The sequence below is a fragment of the Lagenorhynchus albirostris genome, chromosome 6 (assembly GCF_949774975.1).
Source record: "Lagenorhynchus albirostris chromosome 6, mLagAlb1.1, whole genome shotgun sequence".
Classification (NCBI taxonomy): domain Eukaryota; kingdom Metazoa; phylum Chordata; class Mammalia; order Artiodactyla; family Delphinidae; genus Lagenorhynchus; species Lagenorhynchus albirostris.
The window spans coordinates 22254392-22274717 of record NC_083100.1 but is presented as its reverse complement, the minus strand read 5'-3'; the positions used below and the strand labels follow the sequence as shown (position 1 = coordinate 22274717).

The window sequence follows — 20326 nt, the reverse complement described above, 5'->3', positions numbered from 1 at the left end:
TTCCATTCTCTTATCACTCCTGTTATAATCAATCCTGCCTATAATATATATTATTTTCAAATGCTTCCACAATATGATCTTCACAAGTCTGTGAAGTGATTATCAATGGACCCATTTTAGAGTTTCATAAACTGTAGCAAGTATTTTAAGTCATTTGCCTAAGAGTTCACAATGGCAAAGCCAGGTCATGTGTTAAAAGCTTGAAGTTTCAAATTCTGTACACATTTTCAGAAATAAGTTTTCCTCAATAATTGAGAACAAGAACTTATTTTGGTCTAGAACAAAATAAAGATACTCCCATTAGGTGATGATCCCTTTATGGACATGGTCATAGCATTTCTTCTTAGCAAATTACTGTACTTTGGAACTGCTATGCACAGATAATGTCCTTTCTTAATTCACTGCTTTAGCCAACAAAACTTTCCTTAATGAAATAATATGTGTAGGATATTTATCTGTTCACAGAAAAAAAGTTTTAGGAGAAAAGAGCAATTTTCCACTGAGGAAAACACATGTGTCAAAGGTACCGTCCATGTAGCCGTTGTTATCTGAGATTCACTAAAAAAGGCCACTTAAAATATCCATTTGTGATTACCAGAGGTAGGGGGTGGGGAGATGGGGAATTGGATAAAGGTGGTCAAAAGGTAGAAACTTCCAGTTATAAGATAAATATGTACTAGGGATGTAATCTACAACATGATAACTATAGTTAACACTGCTGTATGACATATAGGAAAGCTGTTAAGAGAGTAGGGCCTGAGAGTTTTCATGACAAGAAAATTTTTTTTTCCTTTTTTTTTTGTTATCTATATGAGATGATGGATGTTAACTAAGCCTACTATGGTCATCATTTCATAATATGTATATATCAAACCATCATGCTATATACCTTAAACTTATACAGTGGTGTATGTTAATTATTTCTCAGTAAAACTGGGGCAGGGGGGACTGAGATTTAATCAAGATAGTAATGTGCTCAAGATCAGAGAAGAGTAGAATATTAAAATAAATGGACATGCTTAATATTAGAACTAAATTTAATAGTAAATTGTGGGGAAGATGTTTGATGAAAAGTTTATTTTGTATTAATTGTGTTAAATATCTATTTTAGAAATTAATTTTATCATTTATAACAAAATTCAGGTTGTAATTGTAACTATGCATTAATTGATAGTCAAAACAAAGACTGAGTAAAGCATCTTTTGTGTATAACTTTTCTAACAAAGTTGTATGACACAAATTCTTTGTTCTGTTTAACTTTTTGAGCATGATTATAAAGAAGGGCACTTTTGTTGCTGCAAAAATCTTCTAGGGCTCCATCAATCTTCCAAGGGCCTCTCTCAAGCCTTTGAATACACAAGCCATACTCTCTTGAAGTTCCTAAGTTGGCACCATTCCTGAAAATTTTCTCTTCTCCTATTGATAATGGGTCTAACTCTGCTGCTTGATGTTTAGCTGCCAATAGCTCTCTTTGTGATTGGAACATTTCCCCACACTACTTGCATCCTTTTCAGAAAACCCTGCATCTTTTATGGGAATTGACGATTATACTTTTCAAGTAGTGTGTATTGGATTTGAGTTGCACTGTCAAATCTTTAACCTAAAATAGAGTGTCAAATGTTTCGACAAAAGAACTCCCTAGATTTAACATTCTTCTTCAGAATATTAGTATTTTAGGAATTTTGGTTCAGTTAAAATAGCAAAACATAACCTAGAGAAATAAAATAAGTATTTTTTAAGTAGTTTTTATTGCATTTAATTTTGGAAAATAGATTTACATCACTAGTTATGCCTCAGGATCAACTTGTAAAATGATTTATCTCTGAATTACATACAGAGAAACTGTGGTATAAGAGGTGAGGATGGTTACAAATGTAAGGGACAGATCTGTTATCCTGTCTCAGATCTGCCCTCTGGAGCAGAGGCAATTTTAATCTGTTGAATATGGATTCTAAGTTACTATCTGCCCATTCACATAATGATGGTGATTAAAATCTCAAAGAATTACAATTCGTACAAAAGTGAATAACAGAACCATCTCCTACCTGGAGAATTGGAATCGTCTGGTTTAACAGGTGGAAGGAATTCATGAAAAATGGTGACTTATCCACCCACTCTTGAGATTTTTCTTTTAATTCTGCCAGCTGCCTCAGAGTTACATTAGACTTGAAGAAAAAGAAACAAATCTGGTCCGTTAGTATTTTTCCTATATTTCAAAAAGGTATCTTATGGTTGTTTTGTTACATAATTTCAAGAAACAGTTCTAAAAAGTAGAGTTAGTAGAACATTGTCAGAAATTTCCCATATGGTCAAAAGTTTTTACGTGGCAGCTTTTATAGGATCGAGATCACTTATAAAAATTCTGGAAAATCTAGGGTTTACTTCATGTCCACAGAAAATTTACAGCCAAAAAGCATGTCTTCTGGAATTCTCACAAGTTGCCCATGTTTACCAATGGTACAGTTTACTACTAAAGAAACATTCTAGTTCAAGGGTATAAGAAGAAGAATACTTTCATGAATTGCTGGTGGATGTACATAGTTTTTTTTGGAAAGCAATCTGACAATAGTCATTAAAACAGAATATAATATCCTTCAATCCCTCAATCTTGAACATTCACCTCTATGAAATAAAAATACCACTGTGTAAAGTCATAGGCACAAAAGTAGTTGTTGCCGCATTGCTTACATGAGCAAAAAAACAAAAGCAAACACTAGAAACAAAAAGAATGTCCAACAATTGAGGATTGGCTAAGTTCCATAGTATAAAAAAATTTACAATCTTCAAAAAGAATGAATAAACTAAATCTATTGAATAGGAAGAATTTCCACAAGGTATTGCTGTGTGACTAAAGTAATATGCAGAAAAGTGTTATAATGAAACCTCATTTTAATAATGCAAACAATGACCATTCTGCATATGAATATGCATACAGTATAATAATATATAATGGATTAGAGGAATGCACATAAATTATAGAAAGCCACATCCTTGAATGCTAACATTCATTAGTTTACATGAAAGGAAGAGTAGGATCAAGCAGGGAGAAAAATAGGTGAGAGTCAAAGCAAAAAGAAAAGAAAAAAAAAAGACTGCACTTAGAAAATAAGCATTTAATGACTTCATTTATGCAAAATTATGTAAAAGTGTGTAGTCAATAAAGCAAATAAGGTATTAAAACACAAACAGTGAAAACAAAGAGCATTCTAGAAATCAGTGATGACTTCATGTTTATTTTTAGATAAACCTAAAACTAATTTATATTTATATAAACTATAGTTTAATGACCAAGTAATGGTAAAAAAGAGTTTTTTTTTTTTTTTTACTTTCACTCTATCATTTTAAAAGCATCAAGTTTATAATTCAAATCACTAAAGCCAACTTTAAAAGTGAGAGAGAAATGCTATTATGGTTATATTAGGTAGGTGATAAGTATAGTTACTATTAATAATGTTTTTCTCAACACCTATCCTCTATATAAGATATTAAGTTGTACAACCAAATATGAAGCCAATAATCTATAATTTATCAATTGTTTTTGTTCAAACTAGTTATATAATGCCCAATATTGTCTTTTCTAGTGCCATTATTTTTACATACTTTGAAACTTAGATGCTAGTTGTAGAAAAATTTTCTGCTTTTGGAGATAAATTGAAAAATCTGAGCTCTTGCTCCAACTAACTTCATTCTCAAGTGTTAACAAAGTTCATTCCTCTTCAAGGAGCTACCACCCAATCTACATTGTTTACACATATACAGGCAGAAGTTGAGAATTGTTAAGAGTTTCAGAAAGCCAAAGGTAATAGTATGTAGGCTATAAAGAAGTCTGAGCCAGCTAGACTAAATTTGGAAGCTGACTACTTTAAAAATCATCTTAATACTCAAGATAGAAACTTCGAGTGATAATGGTCAAACCTTTTCCATTATTGCCTTTGTGATGGGGGTATATGGTGCGTACAAAATCCTTCCCAACAACATGGGTTTCAAGAAAGCCCAAATCACAGGTCCGGCAGGCATATTAATGATGTCTTTATAAAGAGAAAAGCAAAATGGTGCTGGAAAGAAAAAGTGTAATAAAACCATTTAATACATGCATTTAAAATCTATTCATGGTAAACTGACAAATATTATTGCTATAGCACCCCAAAATACATGCCTTATACTTCCTTTGTTATTAACAAATGTGACACATCTGGTATCAAAGTAAGAAAGCATAGTAACAAATCTTTTTTAGCTGTAACAGTTTAATCCGATAAGCAAGTGAATAGTAAGTGATGGCATTTTGCCAAGAGGAGTTAGAAAGGTTGAAAAGCATATTTCAGAATGTCTTCCAACAGATATTCCTCACCAGCCCTTAATTTTTAAAAATATGCAAAAGTTTGCTATTGTACTAGATACATAAGAGCTGTCCAATAAATGTTTCTTGAATGAATAAAAAGATGCATAAATGCATCAATCCAATTGCTATATTAAACATCCCTATATCGTTCGGTAAAGCTCAGCCAATCATATTTTACCTCTCAAAGCTTACAGATCAAGTAAACAGCTTTGATGTGCCACTGAACATTTATAGTTCTGCTGCATTCATGAAGCTCTTCTGTGTGTGATACAAATTTCTAATTCTAAAAAGTTAAGAAAAAATATTGACCTGAGCAGATTTAAGGCACATCATTTTATCATTTACTGGCAAGGTGTAGTGGTTAAGAGGCTAGACTTTGCAGCAGACTGCCTGGGTTCGAATCATAGCTTTGATACTTTCATGTTGGACAATGGTGTCCAGGTTACTCGATCGCTTTGTGCCTCATTTCCCTTACTAAGATGCAGCTATAGTAGCACCTACCTCATAGGTAAGTGAAGAGTGAATGAGTTGATATGCAGAACATGCTTGATGTGTGGTTAAGTGCTGTATGAGTGCTTTCTTGGGGAAAATTAATGCTTCATTTATTACAAAAAGCTAAGATTACAGCTCAGCATTAAAAAAAACACCCGATTAAAAAATGGGGAGAAGACCTGAATAGTCATTTTTCCAAAGAGGAAATGCAGATGGCCAACAGGCACATGAAAAGATGCTCAACATGGCTAATCATCAGGCAAATGCAAATCAAAACCCAATGAGATATTACCTCACGTCTGTCAGAATGGCCATCATCAAAAAGAACAAAAATAACAAATATTGGTGAGGATGTGGAGAAAAGGGAGCCCTCGTGCTCTGTTGGTGGGAATGTAAATTGGTGCAGCCACTGTGGAAAACAGTACAGAGTTTTTCTCAAAAAAACTAAAAATAAAACTACCATATGCACTTCCACTCGGGTATATACCCAAAAAAACCAAAAATGCTAATTAGAAAAGATTCATGCACCTCAATCTTCATAGCAGCATTATTTACATTTGCCAAGATATGGAAGCAGCCTAAGTGTCTATCAACAGATGAATGGATAAATAAGATGTGGTGTGTATATATATATATATATATATATATATGGAATATTAGTCATAAAAAAGAATGAAATTTTGCCATTTGCAACAACGTGGATGGACTTGGAGGGCACTGATGCTAAGTGAAATAAGTCAGACAAAGACAAATACTGTATATTACTTTTATGTGGAATCTAAAAAATACAACAAACTAGTGAGTATAACAAAAAAGAAACAGACTCACAGATAGAACAAACTAGTGGTTACCAGTGGGGAAAGGGAAGGAGGGAGGGGCACGATGGGATAGGGGACTAAGAGGCACAAACTATTATGTATAAAAGAAGCTATAAGGATATATTGTACAATACAGGGAATACAGCCAATTAAAAAAAAAAAGGCCAAGATTTAGCAGACCATGTTGTCAGGAGGCGACATTCCCACACTGATTTTGAAGTATACTCACTGGCATGTAAGGGAATTCCATATTTTGCAGCAATTTGCTCTTTACTTAATTTATAAGTCAAAAAATCCTTGGTGTGGTTGCCTCCCTGCCTCTGAGAAGAGGGCAGCATGGCAACTAAATATTCAGTGGTAATTCCTTGGGAGCACAGTGCTTGGGAAATGGTACTAAATGATCCTTGTGGAGTGTTTAGCCGGTTGTTTCTGTACATTGCCTGTGAGATAAAAATACATGATTTATTAACATTATATGAGCTATAAATGCTATTGAAAACAATATAGAAGAAAACCTGATAATGCTTAGACGATCCTTATAATTCCACAATTCCTTTAAAACATGTATCCCAAATGTACATGTACGACACTAAACTTCTCCAATTTAAGTGGCAAAAACTTTTGCCAGAGTAGAAGAGTTTTTCTGTAAGTGATTTCTGTCAATGTACTATATTTGTAGCTGAATGTATTATAACTAATCTCAAATAAAAGTTAAGATGACAAAAGGAATTTTCCAGCAGGAATATTACTGGGTGACTTTTCTACCTGTGTTAATGGAAAACTTCTGGACAGGTGCATTTGCTTCAGGGATCTCATTTTGTCTAGCAGCGGTCGTGTGACAGAAGCCATCTGATTGAGAATCTCCTTTAGCCTTATGAAGAGTTCTATCATCTTTTCTACTGGCTTTTGATTTTCCCTAGGGAAAAACACCTGACAGGAACAGCAACAACAAAAAAAGAAATTAGTTTTGTGGAGAAACTGGAACCCTCACACACTGTTGGTGAAAATATTAAAAGGTACAGTCACTTTGGAAAACATTTTGGAAGTTTATTAAATAGTTAAACATAAATTTACCATACAACCAGAAATTGGATTCCTAGGCATTTACCCAAGAGAAATGAAAAAACATGTCTACACAAAGATTTGTATGGGAACGTCTATAGCAGCATTACTCACAATAGCCAACAAGTGGAAACAATCCAAATGAATGGATAAACAAAATTTATATCCTTAAACTGGAATACTATTTGGTAAAAGAAAGAAATTACTTACTGACACATTACAACATGTGTGAAACTTAAAACATACTAAGTGAAAAAAGCTACACACGAAGACCACATATTGTACGATTCAATTTAAATAAAATGTCTAAAAAGGCAAATCCATAGAGAGAGAAAATAGATTAGAGGGTGCCTGTGCTAGAGGTCAGAATGAGAACTGACTGTAAATGGACACAAGGTTTCTTTTTGGGTTGATAGAAATGTTACAAAATCAGATTGTGGTAACGGTTGCACAGTTCTATAACTTACTAAAAAACCCATTAAATTGTACACTTAAAATGAGTGAATTTTATAACATAAAAAAATACCTCAATAACTTTGCCAAAAATAAATGATTTTAAAAGTCAGAAAGGCAAATGTCAATTACATAATTCTTCATGTACGCCATTATTCAAAAATCATATAATGTGCTCCTTAAAATCAGAAAAGCTCTGTCAAAAAGCTCATGTGGTCTATCAGGTTTAATCATAATCCCCTAACGTATTTCTGTTGCAGGAAGAAACACTGAAAATATTTTTTAAATTAAAATTTTAATTTTATTCTCTCATTCACTCAATTATTCAACAAACGCTAACTGAGTGCCTGTTATGTTCCCAGCACTGGGTGAGGTGATGGGTACGAGGTGATGGGTACAGTGGTACACAAACTGGCATCATCCTTCCACTCAGGGAGTTTTGTAATAATAGGAGAAACAGATATGAAACAAATCAATGAACAAAAAGCTGGGGAATATGAGGAGGTAGGGAGTTTAGCTAAGAAATCAAAAGAAGTCTTTCCAAGATGACACCCCAAAGGGGAGAAAGAACAAACCATAGGAGGAATAGGGAGAGGAAGGTAATAGACAGAGGGGGAAAGATTTGTGAGGTTCATGAAGAGGGAAAGCTCTTGGTGTGTCCAAGGGGGTCAAACACCACTATATGAGGACAAGATTCATTTGGAGAAATATCACAAAGACAGAGCTGTCTCAATAACACAGCTATTAATTGTAATCAGATTTTTCTAAATCAGATTCAACATTTTAATTTTTCTTCCAGTTCTGCCAAAATTCTAGGAATTCTGACACTGATTTGAAATAAACTGACTAATGATGAGAAATTTTTATTATTTTTACTTGCAATACCTGAAAGAATTAGGAATGGTCTTCTGCTTGTAAAATGCACATATTTATTTACTATATTCAACAAGAAATAGTTGGTTTGATATATGCTCTGCAGAGACATTGTAAGATAAGGATTAAAATTTTAGATAAAAAATTAATAATATCAATTTATATGCATTTTAAGTTATGTAAAATAAATATTCATTTAGTTAATGGTTATTTGCTAAGTTCTTCTATGGGCCAGGCACTGTTCTTGGCATTTGAAATGTTTCAGTGAACAAAAAGGCCCTTGTGGAGCTTACACCAAATAGAGGTAGACAGAAAATAAACAACAAAAGTGAATACTAAATAAAATACATAGTATGCTGGAAGTGTAACAGAAAACAAACAGAGCATTGAAAGGAGGTTTGAGAGGGCTATAGATGAAAGTTGGTTGCATTTTAAATAGGATTGTCGGAGTATCTTATTAAGAAGGTCAATATTGAGTAAAGACACATAGTGCAGCAAATCAGATGAAGGGCATGGCCTGGAGTGGTCCCATGCAGCAGCCCTGGGCCCAAGGAGTAGCCACGTAGGAAATGGGATTTTAGAAATAAGGAGAGGTTGTGCAGGCCCTGGGGCCCCGGCAGGATTTGAGGGTTTGCTGGAATAAAATGAGGAGCCACTGGGGAAGGTGTTGAGCAGAGGAATGACATAATACAATTTAAGTTTTAAAGGGATCACTCTTGCTGCTCAGGGAGCGGTGGGGACAAGTGTGGAGGCAAGGGAGGCCAGTTAGGGGGCCACTGCAGAATATAAGGGTCGGATAATGATGCCTTTGAACAGGATTATTTGTAACTAGTCCTAAAATGCCTTCATCCCCTTTGCTGAAATGCATCAACAACATAAGTCAGCCGTGTTGCTTCTGGTTTTTCTTACTTTAAAGAGAAAAACACTTTTTTTTTCAGTGTTTTCAATAACATGTAAATAATTTTGACCTAGTAGAGATCTGGGTGGATATAGGTGTTTAATTTTCCTATGTTTATATTTTTGTTTCAGTTTTTTATTCACTAAGTACTTATAAAGCATCTAGTTATTGCAAGCTGGAGTTACTGCTGACTTTACAGCTCTAATAATGACCACTGTTTTGTTGTACTGGATAAATAATGGTAGCCTCTATCAAAACTTGATGAAGGAAACACAAAAAGTACTTTTTTAAATACCCAAAAAAACCTTGATTCTTTTACTTGAAAATGAAAAACTTTGTTCTAATCTTTATTTTTATCCCACAAAATTAATGTGCATTCACTTTTTTAAAAAGTTATTATAACATTTGTATTTCATACTCTAGTATAGTGTATATTAAATTTAATTCCTGGTCTTGGATATACAAATTGAGAGTTAATAAGGCCATAATATTAATTTCCTCATCTATTAAATATGCAAATTTACAATATATGATCGCTAAGGTCCCACTTAGCTCTAAAATAAAGCTATAATTCCAAAAGCTCTATAAATGGATCACATTCCTTATAGTATCAGGGAGCATACAGGTATAATCAATTTTTTATATTGTACTATAAATATTAAAATATTTCATCAATAGCAACTTGCCTTGTATGTGAAGTTGTAAATGTCTAAGTAGTGCAGAAGAGTGAGTCCAATGAGGTAAGACAGACGGGATCTCTCTGGAAGAGGTATGTTGCAGAATTCCTTCATTGCATCTTCCAATTTGGGACTGGTCACATTAACGTCACAGGAATGCCACCAGAACACACTAGAAATAATCTACAAGTTGGAGGAAGAAAAATATTTTAGCTGTGAATCCTCTGAATCCACCTGTCCATTTTGAGAGGTTTTCTTATACTTTTAGACTTCATTTAAAAATAAGATAAATTATACTCAAAATCATAAAATTTTTTGGTTTAAAGCACTAATTACTATCAACACACCTAGAAAAAGTCCATAGTTCACTGGAAAGCTTAAGAAGTAAGATGGGAAAAGAGACAGAAAAAAATCCATAATGATTCCCATATTTCTTGCTTGAACGACTGGGTGAATGATGACACCAAGAAAGAAAATTGGTTTGGATTGTTTAGGAAAATTACTAGTTTAAGACTTTTGCTCTCTCGGGAATTCCCTGGTGGCGCAGTGGTTAAGAATCCGCCTGTCAATGCAGGGGACACAGGTTTGAGCCCTGGTCTGGGAAAGATCCCACATGCCACGGAACAATGAAGCCCATGCGCCACAACTACTGAGCCTGTGGTCTAGAGCCTGTGAGCCACAATTACTGAAGCCCGCGCGCCTAGAGCCCGTGCTTTGCAACAAGAGAAGCCACCACAATGAGAAGCCCACGCACTGCAACGAAGAGTAGCCCACGCTCACCACAATGAGAGAAAGCCCGTGTGCAGCAACAAAGACCCAACACGGCCAAAAATAAATAAATAAAATAAATAATTTTTTTTAAAAATTGATAAACTTTAAAAAAAAAGACTTTTGCTCTCTTTAAAATTTTACTCTTACTTTATTTAAATTGCATTTCATTTATATAATCATTTGAAGTTATAATCTTATACAATAAACTCTGGGGTCCAGAGATGAAAGGTGAAGACAAAAAGCCCAGAATCACACAATAATATGAATCAACCATCCTGGAGAGTAATGCTTGCGTGAAAAGTGATGTGTGACTATGGGAAGTAAGATGGCAACTCTATTGCCACTGAGTTGAAATAAAGAAAAAGTTTATGAAATTCAAGATTATAGAAACTTTTCTCTCTTTTCTTTTTAAAGTAATAAGAATGTATGCTCTCTATTTACCTGCTTTTACTTACTAAAATGAACCTGCTCTTCAGAGGCCAAAAATGCGATAGCTGATCTTAGGATCATATAAGTGAAAGGTGAAACCAAAGGGGAAAGAATTAATAAAGAAACATTAATTGCTGGGCTTCCCTTGTGGCAGAGTTAAGAACTGCACCTGCCAATGCAGGGGACAAGGGTTTGAGCCCTGGTCCGGGAAGATCCCACATGCCATGGAGCAACTAAGCCCGTGTGCCACAACTACTGAGCCTGAGCTCCAGAGCCCATGAGCCACAACTACTGAGCCCACGCGCTACAACTACTGAAGCCCGCACACCTAGAGCCCGTGCTCCGCAACAAGAGAAGCCACTGCAATGAGAAGCCCGCACACCGGGCAACAAAGAGTAGCCCCCGCTCGCCACAACTACAGAAAGCCCGTGAGCAGCAACGAAGACCCAACGAAGCCAAAAATAAATTAAAAAAAAAAAAAGAAAAAGAAAGAAATATTAATTGCTATAACAAGAGGAAGAAACGTGAAGGTAAAGCAGTTTTAATTTTTGTTTGGGAGAACCAATTAAAATGACACAAACATAAATATTCCAAAGTCAGTCTTAAAGGCTTTTAAAAAACTTTATCCCATATTGGAGAATAACTGGGTTGTGTTTAGAAATGACACACTCTGTCACACGTAAGTTTTGAATGGATGAGCTCTTAAGCACTGAAATACTTTTAGAAAATTTCTGTGACACTTCCAGACAATGAACTTGGAAAAGGGGTAAAAGATAAAACATTTCAAGTGGAAAACCCTATTATCAGCCTATGAGGAAATAACGTTACTCATTTTCACAGCAAAAAATGTTTACTATACCTCCAAACTTACCCAGAGTTCCCTTGACCATATCTATTTTATATAGTCTGTCTTGTCTTGGGGCTTTTAAGGAATAAAAAGAAGTATTTCTTTTAATTTTAGTTTCAACAAATTGTAAATGGTCTTTTTTTCCCCCAATTAGATTACTGAAACTCGACTTTGATATCATCATAATAGAATGTGAAAATTTACCTCAGATAATGTGAATGTGACAATGAATATAAAGAATTACTGATGGCATCACTTATTTAAGAAAAGCATCTAGGGTAAAGAAAAGGAGAGGACAAAGGAGGCAAAGGAAGGGATAGGAAAAGTAGAAGGAAAGGAACAGACAATGATAATGTTCTCACTTCAGGATTTTTCTTATATTTTCACTTAAGAATTAGGCCTCTAATTTTATCATTTGCATGAAAAATTCACCATATTTGCATGAAGCTTCTCAGTGTTTTACTGGTAAGTGCTCAACAAATACTAAATGCTATTTAAACTTTTAGAAAACTGGATGTAAACACAAATACGTTCCACCCCACCTCAGCTCTGTTGTCAGGGGTGGGAATGGCCAGCAAATTGTCGATACTCCTATTGGACATTCCTGTTGTTCTCCTCAGTTCTTCTTTCAGCTCTTCAACATTTTTAAACATTTCTATTAACTGACCTGAAGCAAAACAAAACAAAACAAAACTCACATGTGGGTTGCAATGTAATTCTTTCTAGTCATTCGTTCTAACATAGAGAAACCTAGATAAAACATATAGTCAACATATATGCCTTGTGTCAGGAACAGATGTCTCTCAGTTTTGGCAAACTTTGCATCTTTAGGTTCTATTTCTATCTGATTTAGACTTATTCCTATTATGATACTATTAACCTAAGGTAACAGATTGCTCTGGATTATAAATTTTCCTTAAATGTCTACAACGAAAGGTTGATTCAGAGAAAATACGGTTTCCTCGCAGACTTTGATCACACAATGTGCTAAATATACATTTCTACATTTGATTTAAAACATCACACAAATTCAAAATGCTTTTTAACCTTGGATCATGTAATATCATCAGCTTAGGACAAGGTTTGCTAAATCTGAAACGTAATGCCACAGAGCACTTTTTCCTTAACTTTGCCCAGCACCTTACAGCTTATAAAGGGTTTTCACAATCATTACTTCAATTTTTAAATAGAATGTGTTTAATTCCAAACTCTTTTAGGACAGTTATTACAATTATTTCATATCTGGGTCATTCAATGGATAGCAAAAAATATTTTGACCTTATTTTAGCAGATTGTGATCTCTATTTTGCAAATGCCTTTCAGTTTCTTTATGAAGTATCTCTCATGCAAATATACCTTCCTTATTTTTGGACTTAGTGCCCTTCCAATTTTGTGGCTGCCTGTTGTCCAAAATTCTGAATGTCTTTCTTTTCAGTATTGAGGTATTACGCAAGAATACATGTACTGCATGATGCGTCATGCTCAGAATACTAATATGAGGCTCTGAATCGATATTTCTGTAGACAGCAGTGCATCTTTATTTTTAAAATCAGATTATTCTCACAGAAGTAAATAACTTTCATCCTTGCTCTTGCAAAAGACTAATGCACTTTAATATATCAGAGAAATAAAAGGTGAATAGTCTAACTAGTTAAATTTTTGAAGACATTTTTCTGTGAAACCAGATTTCGCTGTTTCATTCTCTGCTGGCCTGCTGTGTTGTTTATTTTAGACAAGTAACCATATTTGAAAGCTTCAGATGTCTCATGCATAAGGGCAGATACAAAGTAGGTTTGGTTAGGAACTTCAAAAAAGCCTTTTCTAAACTGCAGCATGAGAATCACATGCATTTTTAATAAGACAGCATTTAAAATATGGATGGGGAAACACCTGGTTTTTCCAAGGTGTCTGCACTGTTATTGACATGCAGCATGGCTTGAATCTTCGGCATTAACCGTGTGATATTTTCCAAGTAATTCATTTGTAATGCCTGTTCTAGAAACCTGGAACAAAGCAGAAGAGGAGAAGAAATTGAACTAGGCATATCAATAGTTATTTGAGAAGGGATTTCACCAAGGAAGAAGACAATGGAAAAACTTACCGATCCATATCTAAATTAATTTTGCTTGGATCCCCAGAAAGCAAATCCCTCAGTTTTTCAGATAGAATATTGTCATGATACAGTAAGCTGGTGGCTATTTCGGTGCTGAATTCTGCTGCTTTGAGGAGCTGCACATGAAACGCACCCTCTTCACACAGGTTCCCAAAGTCCATGCTAGACAGCTGGCACATTTTCTCTAGTGAACTGAAAGTTTCAGGTTCACAAAGAAGTTTGGTCAAGTTTCCAAGCTGAGACAGCTTTCGAGAGGGGGAGAGATGGGAAACATCAGTTATGTTATTCTAAATGTTTATTAGTTGATAATAAGCAACCAAAATTGATTTACTTCCTAAAAACATTTTGCTTATATGTTTAGTGAGTTGGCATTTGGCAACAGTTTTACCACAAAGCACTATTTTCTATCATTTGAGTTTACTGTTCTCTTAAGAATTTTATAAAACTTTTGGACCTGTTAGACCTCTTGCTCAAATGTAGTCATATCTTGTGGATCCACAGGTTGAAAAGATGTAGTTTAGTTTTATCTCATTTAAATCACAAATACTTAAACTAATTTTATATTTTAGTTTATTTTTTAAATCATGTGTAAGGGCAGATAGCAAAGCAGATTTGGTTTGAAACTTCAAAAAATGTTTTCTTCACACCCACCAGGATGCCTACTATCAAAACAAACAAACATACAAACAAATGAACAAATAAATAAATAAAACCTGAAAATAACAAGTGTTGGCAAGGATATGGAGAAATTAGAACCCTTGTGCACTCTTGGGGAATATAAAATGATGTAGCTACTGTAAAAAATAGTATGGTGAGTCTTCAAGAAAATTTGAAATAGAATTAACATATGACTCAGCAATTCCACTTCTAGGTATATACTCAAAAGTATTTATTGAAAGCTAGGGTTTGAACAGATATTTGTAGACCCATGTTCACAGCAGCATTATTCACGATAGCCAAGAGGTAGAAGCACCCCATGTCCATTGACAGATGAATGGATAAACACAATGTGGTAAACACATAAAATGGAATATTATTTAGCCTTAAAAAGTAAGGAGATTCTCTCACATATTATGAGGTGGATGAGCCTAGAGGGCATTATGCTAAGTGATATAAGCCAGTCATAAAAAGACAAATACTGTATGATTCCACTTATATGAAGTACCAAGCATAGTCAAATTAATAGCAACAGAAAGTAGAAATGCAGGTGCCAGGGGCTAGGGGGAGAGGGCAATGAGAAATAGGTGTTTCACGGGTAGAGGATTTTTGTTTTGCAAGATTAAGAGTTCTACAATCTGTGTGTATTTAACACAATTGAACTGCACAGTTAAAAATAGTTAAGGTGGTAAATTTTATGTTATGTGTATTTTATCACAGGTTTAAAAAAATTAATTAACCAAAAAAAGACTTTTTAAAACTGTGCATGAGAATCACATATATTTAAAAATATGGATTGGTATATATCTTGTTTTTCAAAAGTGTCTGTACTGTTATTGACATTATCTTCTATCCTCTTACTTACTGAGGGAAACTTTTGTTCTATGGAGTGCTTAAAAGGGCCTAAAATCCCATACTTAGAGAAAAAGGAGAAAAATGAAAATCAACTACTTTCCTACGCAAGTATATTCCTCCTTGCGGTTCACTATGCTCTGTGTGTTCTGAGGATATATCTCCAAGTCATACTTCCTGGGATAAAAAATTATGCCTCTGGGGAAGTCAGTTCTGTTGTGCTTGGAAGCAACCCTAGAGCTACTCTTTTTAAGAAGTGAAATAATTTGGAGAAACATCTAAAGAAGCAAATATGTATCATTCATTGCAGCTGAGTTTCTAATCAGAAGTTGCATTTTGACAGAAATGAATTATAATACAGGAAAATGTTCAGGAATATTTCTTTGCCTATGTCAAATGGGAAAGGTACAGTGATGTGTCTTGGATGAGAGACTTATATTAACTACACGTAGGCAGTAGCAATTAAACACCAATCATCTTAGATAGTAAAAATCATTGGTCTGCTTTCCGATGTACTTAATATTCTAATTGACTTCTGGTTTTGAACTATCTAAAATGGTTTCATATGTATTAAAATTCTACTTACTAGTCTTATTACTATGAGAAATTTTCCATTCTGTAATAAACTCAATCATTTTACCAGATGTAACTGTATGTTTGTCACTTGTTCCTTCCTTTGATTTTCCAAATACTAGATATGATTAAACTTCTAATGAATAGAGCCCAACCTCTCTGCCAGTGACTTTTATTTTGGTGATTTCTTAAATAAAAAGATAAATACTGGGAGCCCAATTAATTTTTTTAATTGAGCTTTTAAGGGTGTAGTAAATGTGAATGACTTTACTCAGTAGAGACTGAAATGTATTTTTTAATTGCAAGTTTGACATACATATAACAAGAAACCAATAAAAGTCCATAGAGTATAATCTTGGCTTGATAAAAGATATAGAAGGAGAAATTGGAAATCTAGCCATGTTACTGAAGTAGAACTGGTCCTCTGAAATAAGAATTTAATTCAGGGTTAATAATGTGGCCTGCACTGTGAGGCACATCCGCCGAGGAGCAACGTCATGGTCATTTACGATTTGTCATTATTTACTACTTTCTTCTAAAAGCAATACATGCATTAAACTTTTAGAAACTTCATAGATCATTAGTAATCAACATACATTCAGAGAATTATAATTACCTCTTCAAAAGTATGTGTCAAGCCCAGATTACAGGTTTGTCACAGTCTCATGTATCACGACACTGGTCTACATAGTAAGGGCTCAGGCCTAAACTTGAACAATGACCCATAACTAACTCCACGTCCAGCTGTGACTGAATTCCCTAGTGCCTACAGTTCCTAATGCATCTGAATCAGAATTGTAAGTAACATGATGGCGTAAACTTCAAAATACTGTATGTGTAAAAATACTGAAACTGCAACACTCCTGGACTCTTAGCAGGTAACTGAAAGGAAACGAGACTTATTTAAAAATGTAAAGGTATTACAATATAAATAATGTCCTATCTGTATTTCTGCTTAATATAGAGAATATCCATTTTATGAGTATTTCCCCAATCAGGAAGTTATCCTTCCCACCAGAGAGACTGGAAATAAAAGAGGAGAAAACAGACGGTGAAGGGAGGAGAAAACTAAAGTTCAGGAAGAGTAGAACGTTCGGGGCTAGAAAAGAAAAAAAGTCACCAATGAATGACAGGCATTTGGCATTTTGGAGGGTCTAAACCTTCTTAGAAATATCATGAATAAAAATGTTAGGGTGGGCCCTAACTCACTGTCACAATCAAGATACCAATTACCAAGGAGGATGAAGCAGGGAAGTAAAAGCATCTCTTCTTACAAAGCTCTAGGAGTCTGCCTTCATTCTTTCAATGATATGTGCTGAATATTTTCCATGTGTCAGACTGTGCCAGGTGCTGAGAGTACAGAGTAAAGTGACAGACTTAACCATGTTCCTATGGAGCCTGTAGTCCTGGAATGGACGGGTTCTGTCAATTGCAAATAGCAGCCATGCTTGTTATAAATGACAGTAGATTTCCCACCTAAGGGACGGGACTGTAGTTTATTTCCACTTCTGTGGCTTCTTGAACCTTTTTCATAATGTAACCCACAAGGGAAGCAGTACACTCAAAATGTGGATGCTGTTCTAAGTTATCCTTAGCTCCATTCCCATACCATTATTGTAAATGACTGAGAATGTATTGTTTCCATTTCCCAATGTATATTGTGTGCTGCTCAGTTACTTTGCAAGTTGAGAACTACAATGAGGAATTGCCCAGGTAATATGATTACATCACCAGGGCTCTACTTAAACACCATCATTTGTTCACAAATTCATAAGTCAAGTCTTAAGATACTACTGTGTGCTAGATGTGAGACTTTAGAGATGCAGAAGGCATAATTTCATCAGATTTTACACTCTAGTGAGGGAAATAGACCCTACATATACAATGAGCTATAATGCTAAGTAGTAAATTCCAAAAGCCAGAAATCTCACTGTAATCGGAGACTCCCCTTCCCTATGCCTCACACCTCACTGGCTGCCAAGTTGTGTCAACCCACCTCCTACAATGCTCTTGAAATTCTTTTCCTTCTATTCTCTGCCACTGACATAGTGCAGGGCCTCACTTTTTGCTTAGGTTACTACAAAAAATCACCTACTTGGCTTTCTTCCAATCTGTCCTCCATAATTCTCCTAGAGAGATCTTTTCCTAAAATGCAGAATTCACCTTCTTCAAATTCACAATTTTCAGGATCAGATTCAAACTGCTTGACTAAATATAAAGAGGCCTTGGGGAGCTGGGTCCCCTTTCCTGCCTCTCTCATAGGCATCTTGTGCTCCAGCTGGACACATAACTCCAGGTAACCTATATCTGTCCTTCAGGTTCACACCTCTGCCTTCTTACCAACGCATGTCTCTATGTCTGGAATGTAGGACTATAACCTAATCCTACACAGCCTGCAAGGACTCAGAGTAAGGAGTATCTCCTCCATGAAATTTCTTCTCTCCACCTTCATGCTCTGCAATCTGAGTCAGATATGCCACCTCCATATACAGAATCCTGTCCATCCACATACCACAACACTTATCTCACTGTGTTATAATCATTGGTCTGCTTTTCCATCTCCTCCACTGGATTGATTATTAAAGATTTTGGGGTTAGAGATTATATCTTTTAAATAAACAGATTAGCATTATGAGAGCACAGATGATGGATGGAATGAATGAATGGGTAAATATTACATGCATACAAAGTCATTATCCTGACTTGGAAACAGTGAGAAAGGAGATACTCTCAGAGTGACATTTAAACTTATCCTTGAAGGATGAGTAGGACTTTTCCAGATGAATGCATAACTTCCTTCTCATTTGCACAAACTAAGATAGTGCTAAATTAAGTACACTAGAAATTTTGATCCATGTAGAAGACTTAAGACTACAATGCAGGTAGTCTAACTAGCATATTTATTTGTAATATACATGGACACATGCTTTGTACGCCTGCTTAGTTAGACCAGGTTGACTATACAGCAAGTCATCCTGCTTGCTCTGCATAAACCAGTTCTAATTTTACTTTATCCCTGGCTACATGAATCCAATTAAACTGCTGTTCTTACTAGGAGAGCTGCTTTCAAAATTTAAAGGGTTATTTAAGAAAGAGAGTGAATTTCATGATAACCTGCGTACTGTATGTATGAGCTAAACAAAGAATAAGAGACAAATACCAACCAATTCAAACTTCAGAGTTAACATTTTTCCCACTGCGTTCCCTCCCTTTCTTCAATATCATACATTCTAATATGATTTACAGTATTAGTTTCTGCTTCTGATGATAATAATACAAATAAGGTGAGTCAACTTCTGAGATTTTTGTACACTGTGAAGTCTAAAACATCAGCTTTTGAAATCAACTTTTATAGTTTTAAAAACTAGGGGGCTTCCCTGCTGGCGCAGTGGTTAAGAATCCGCCTGCCAAGGCAGGGGACATGGGTTTGAGCCCTGGTCCGGGAAGATCCTGCATGCCGCGGAGCAACTAAGTACGTGCACCACAACTACTGAGCCTGCGCTCTAGAGCCCACGAGCCACAACTACTAAGCCCACGTGCCACAACTACTGAAGCCCACACACCTACAGCCCATGCCCCACCACAAGAGAAGCCACCGCAATGAGAAGCCCACGCACCGCAACGAAGAGTAGCCCCCGCTCGCCGCAACTAGAGAAAGACCGCGTGCAGCAACGAAGACACAACGCAGCCAAAAATAAATAAATAAATTAAAAAAAAAAAACTAGGGACATTTCAAATTAGGAATCAAATTTTTAATGCTTTTTCAAATCGTGTAGCTTAATGAGACAACTACATCAGGAGCTGTTCCTTTACGTATTGCATTCTGTAATTAGTCTCTTATGGGTCATTTCAGACAGAGATATCCACTGATTAAAAACAAAATACAATTATGTAACACCAGAACTCTTGTCACCCTTTTTCTAGCATTAATTTAGACTCAAAATAGAACCAGTATTTTAAAAAAATACAGATTTAAAACTTAAATTACAAATATATCTTGCCAGAGAATTACAAGAAGTTTTTGAGGTTTTTGGTTTTTTTTTCTTTTTCTTTCATGGCTTACTTTTGATTTCAAGACTTCAGGAACTGGAGGGAAGTAATCCTCATAGGAACCATTTTGAAGAAAAGATTTTTGAAATTGAATTGTAGAGTGCAGCAGTCTTAAATTTTCTGTAAAGGAGGAGAAAAGAATTACGTTATGTGAACTGCAAGGTCATCTAGGAAACCTATTTGAAAGACACCTTTATCCTAATTTACTACTAAGTTTTTTCTAAGATAATAGCCTATTTCAATCTAAATATAAAATGAGTGAAAATTTAATCTTTCCTTGAACCATGGAGACTATAGAGTTCATTATTTTTAAAATATTCATAGATATTCTGCTTAGAGATAAAAATATTTCCAGCAAAGGTGCTATACAGTTTTGGTTCTTGGTGAACTGAACATGCTTTTATTTTGGATGTACTATTAAC

At 35.1% G+C, this 20326-nt stretch overlaps 1 protein-coding gene across 1 annotated transcript in view; it reads right to left on the bottom strand.

The window, feature by feature from the left end:
• The window catches only part of ABCA12 (ATP binding cassette subfamily A member 12), a 187700-nt gene that overhangs the window by 71250 nt on the left and 96124 nt on the right, over positions 1-20326 (bottom strand). Inside the window, exons 11-19 of the mRNA XM_060152174.1 lie at positions 19918-20024; positions 13761-14017; positions 13550-13662; positions 12202-12326; positions 9622-9795; positions 6415-6579; positions 5879-6089; positions 3916-4055; positions 2046-2165 (exon numbers count right to left, since the gene is read on the bottom strand). Coding sequence (XP_060008157.1) covers positions 2046-2165; positions 3916-4055; positions 5879-6089; positions 6415-6579; positions 9622-9795; positions 12202-12326; positions 13550-13662; positions 13761-14017; positions 19918-20024 — 1412 coding nt within the window. The remainder of the gene's footprint in view (positions 1-2045; positions 2166-3915; positions 4056-5878; positions 6090-6414; positions 6580-9621; positions 9796-12201; positions 12327-13549; positions 13663-13760; positions 14018-19917; positions 20025-20326) is intronic.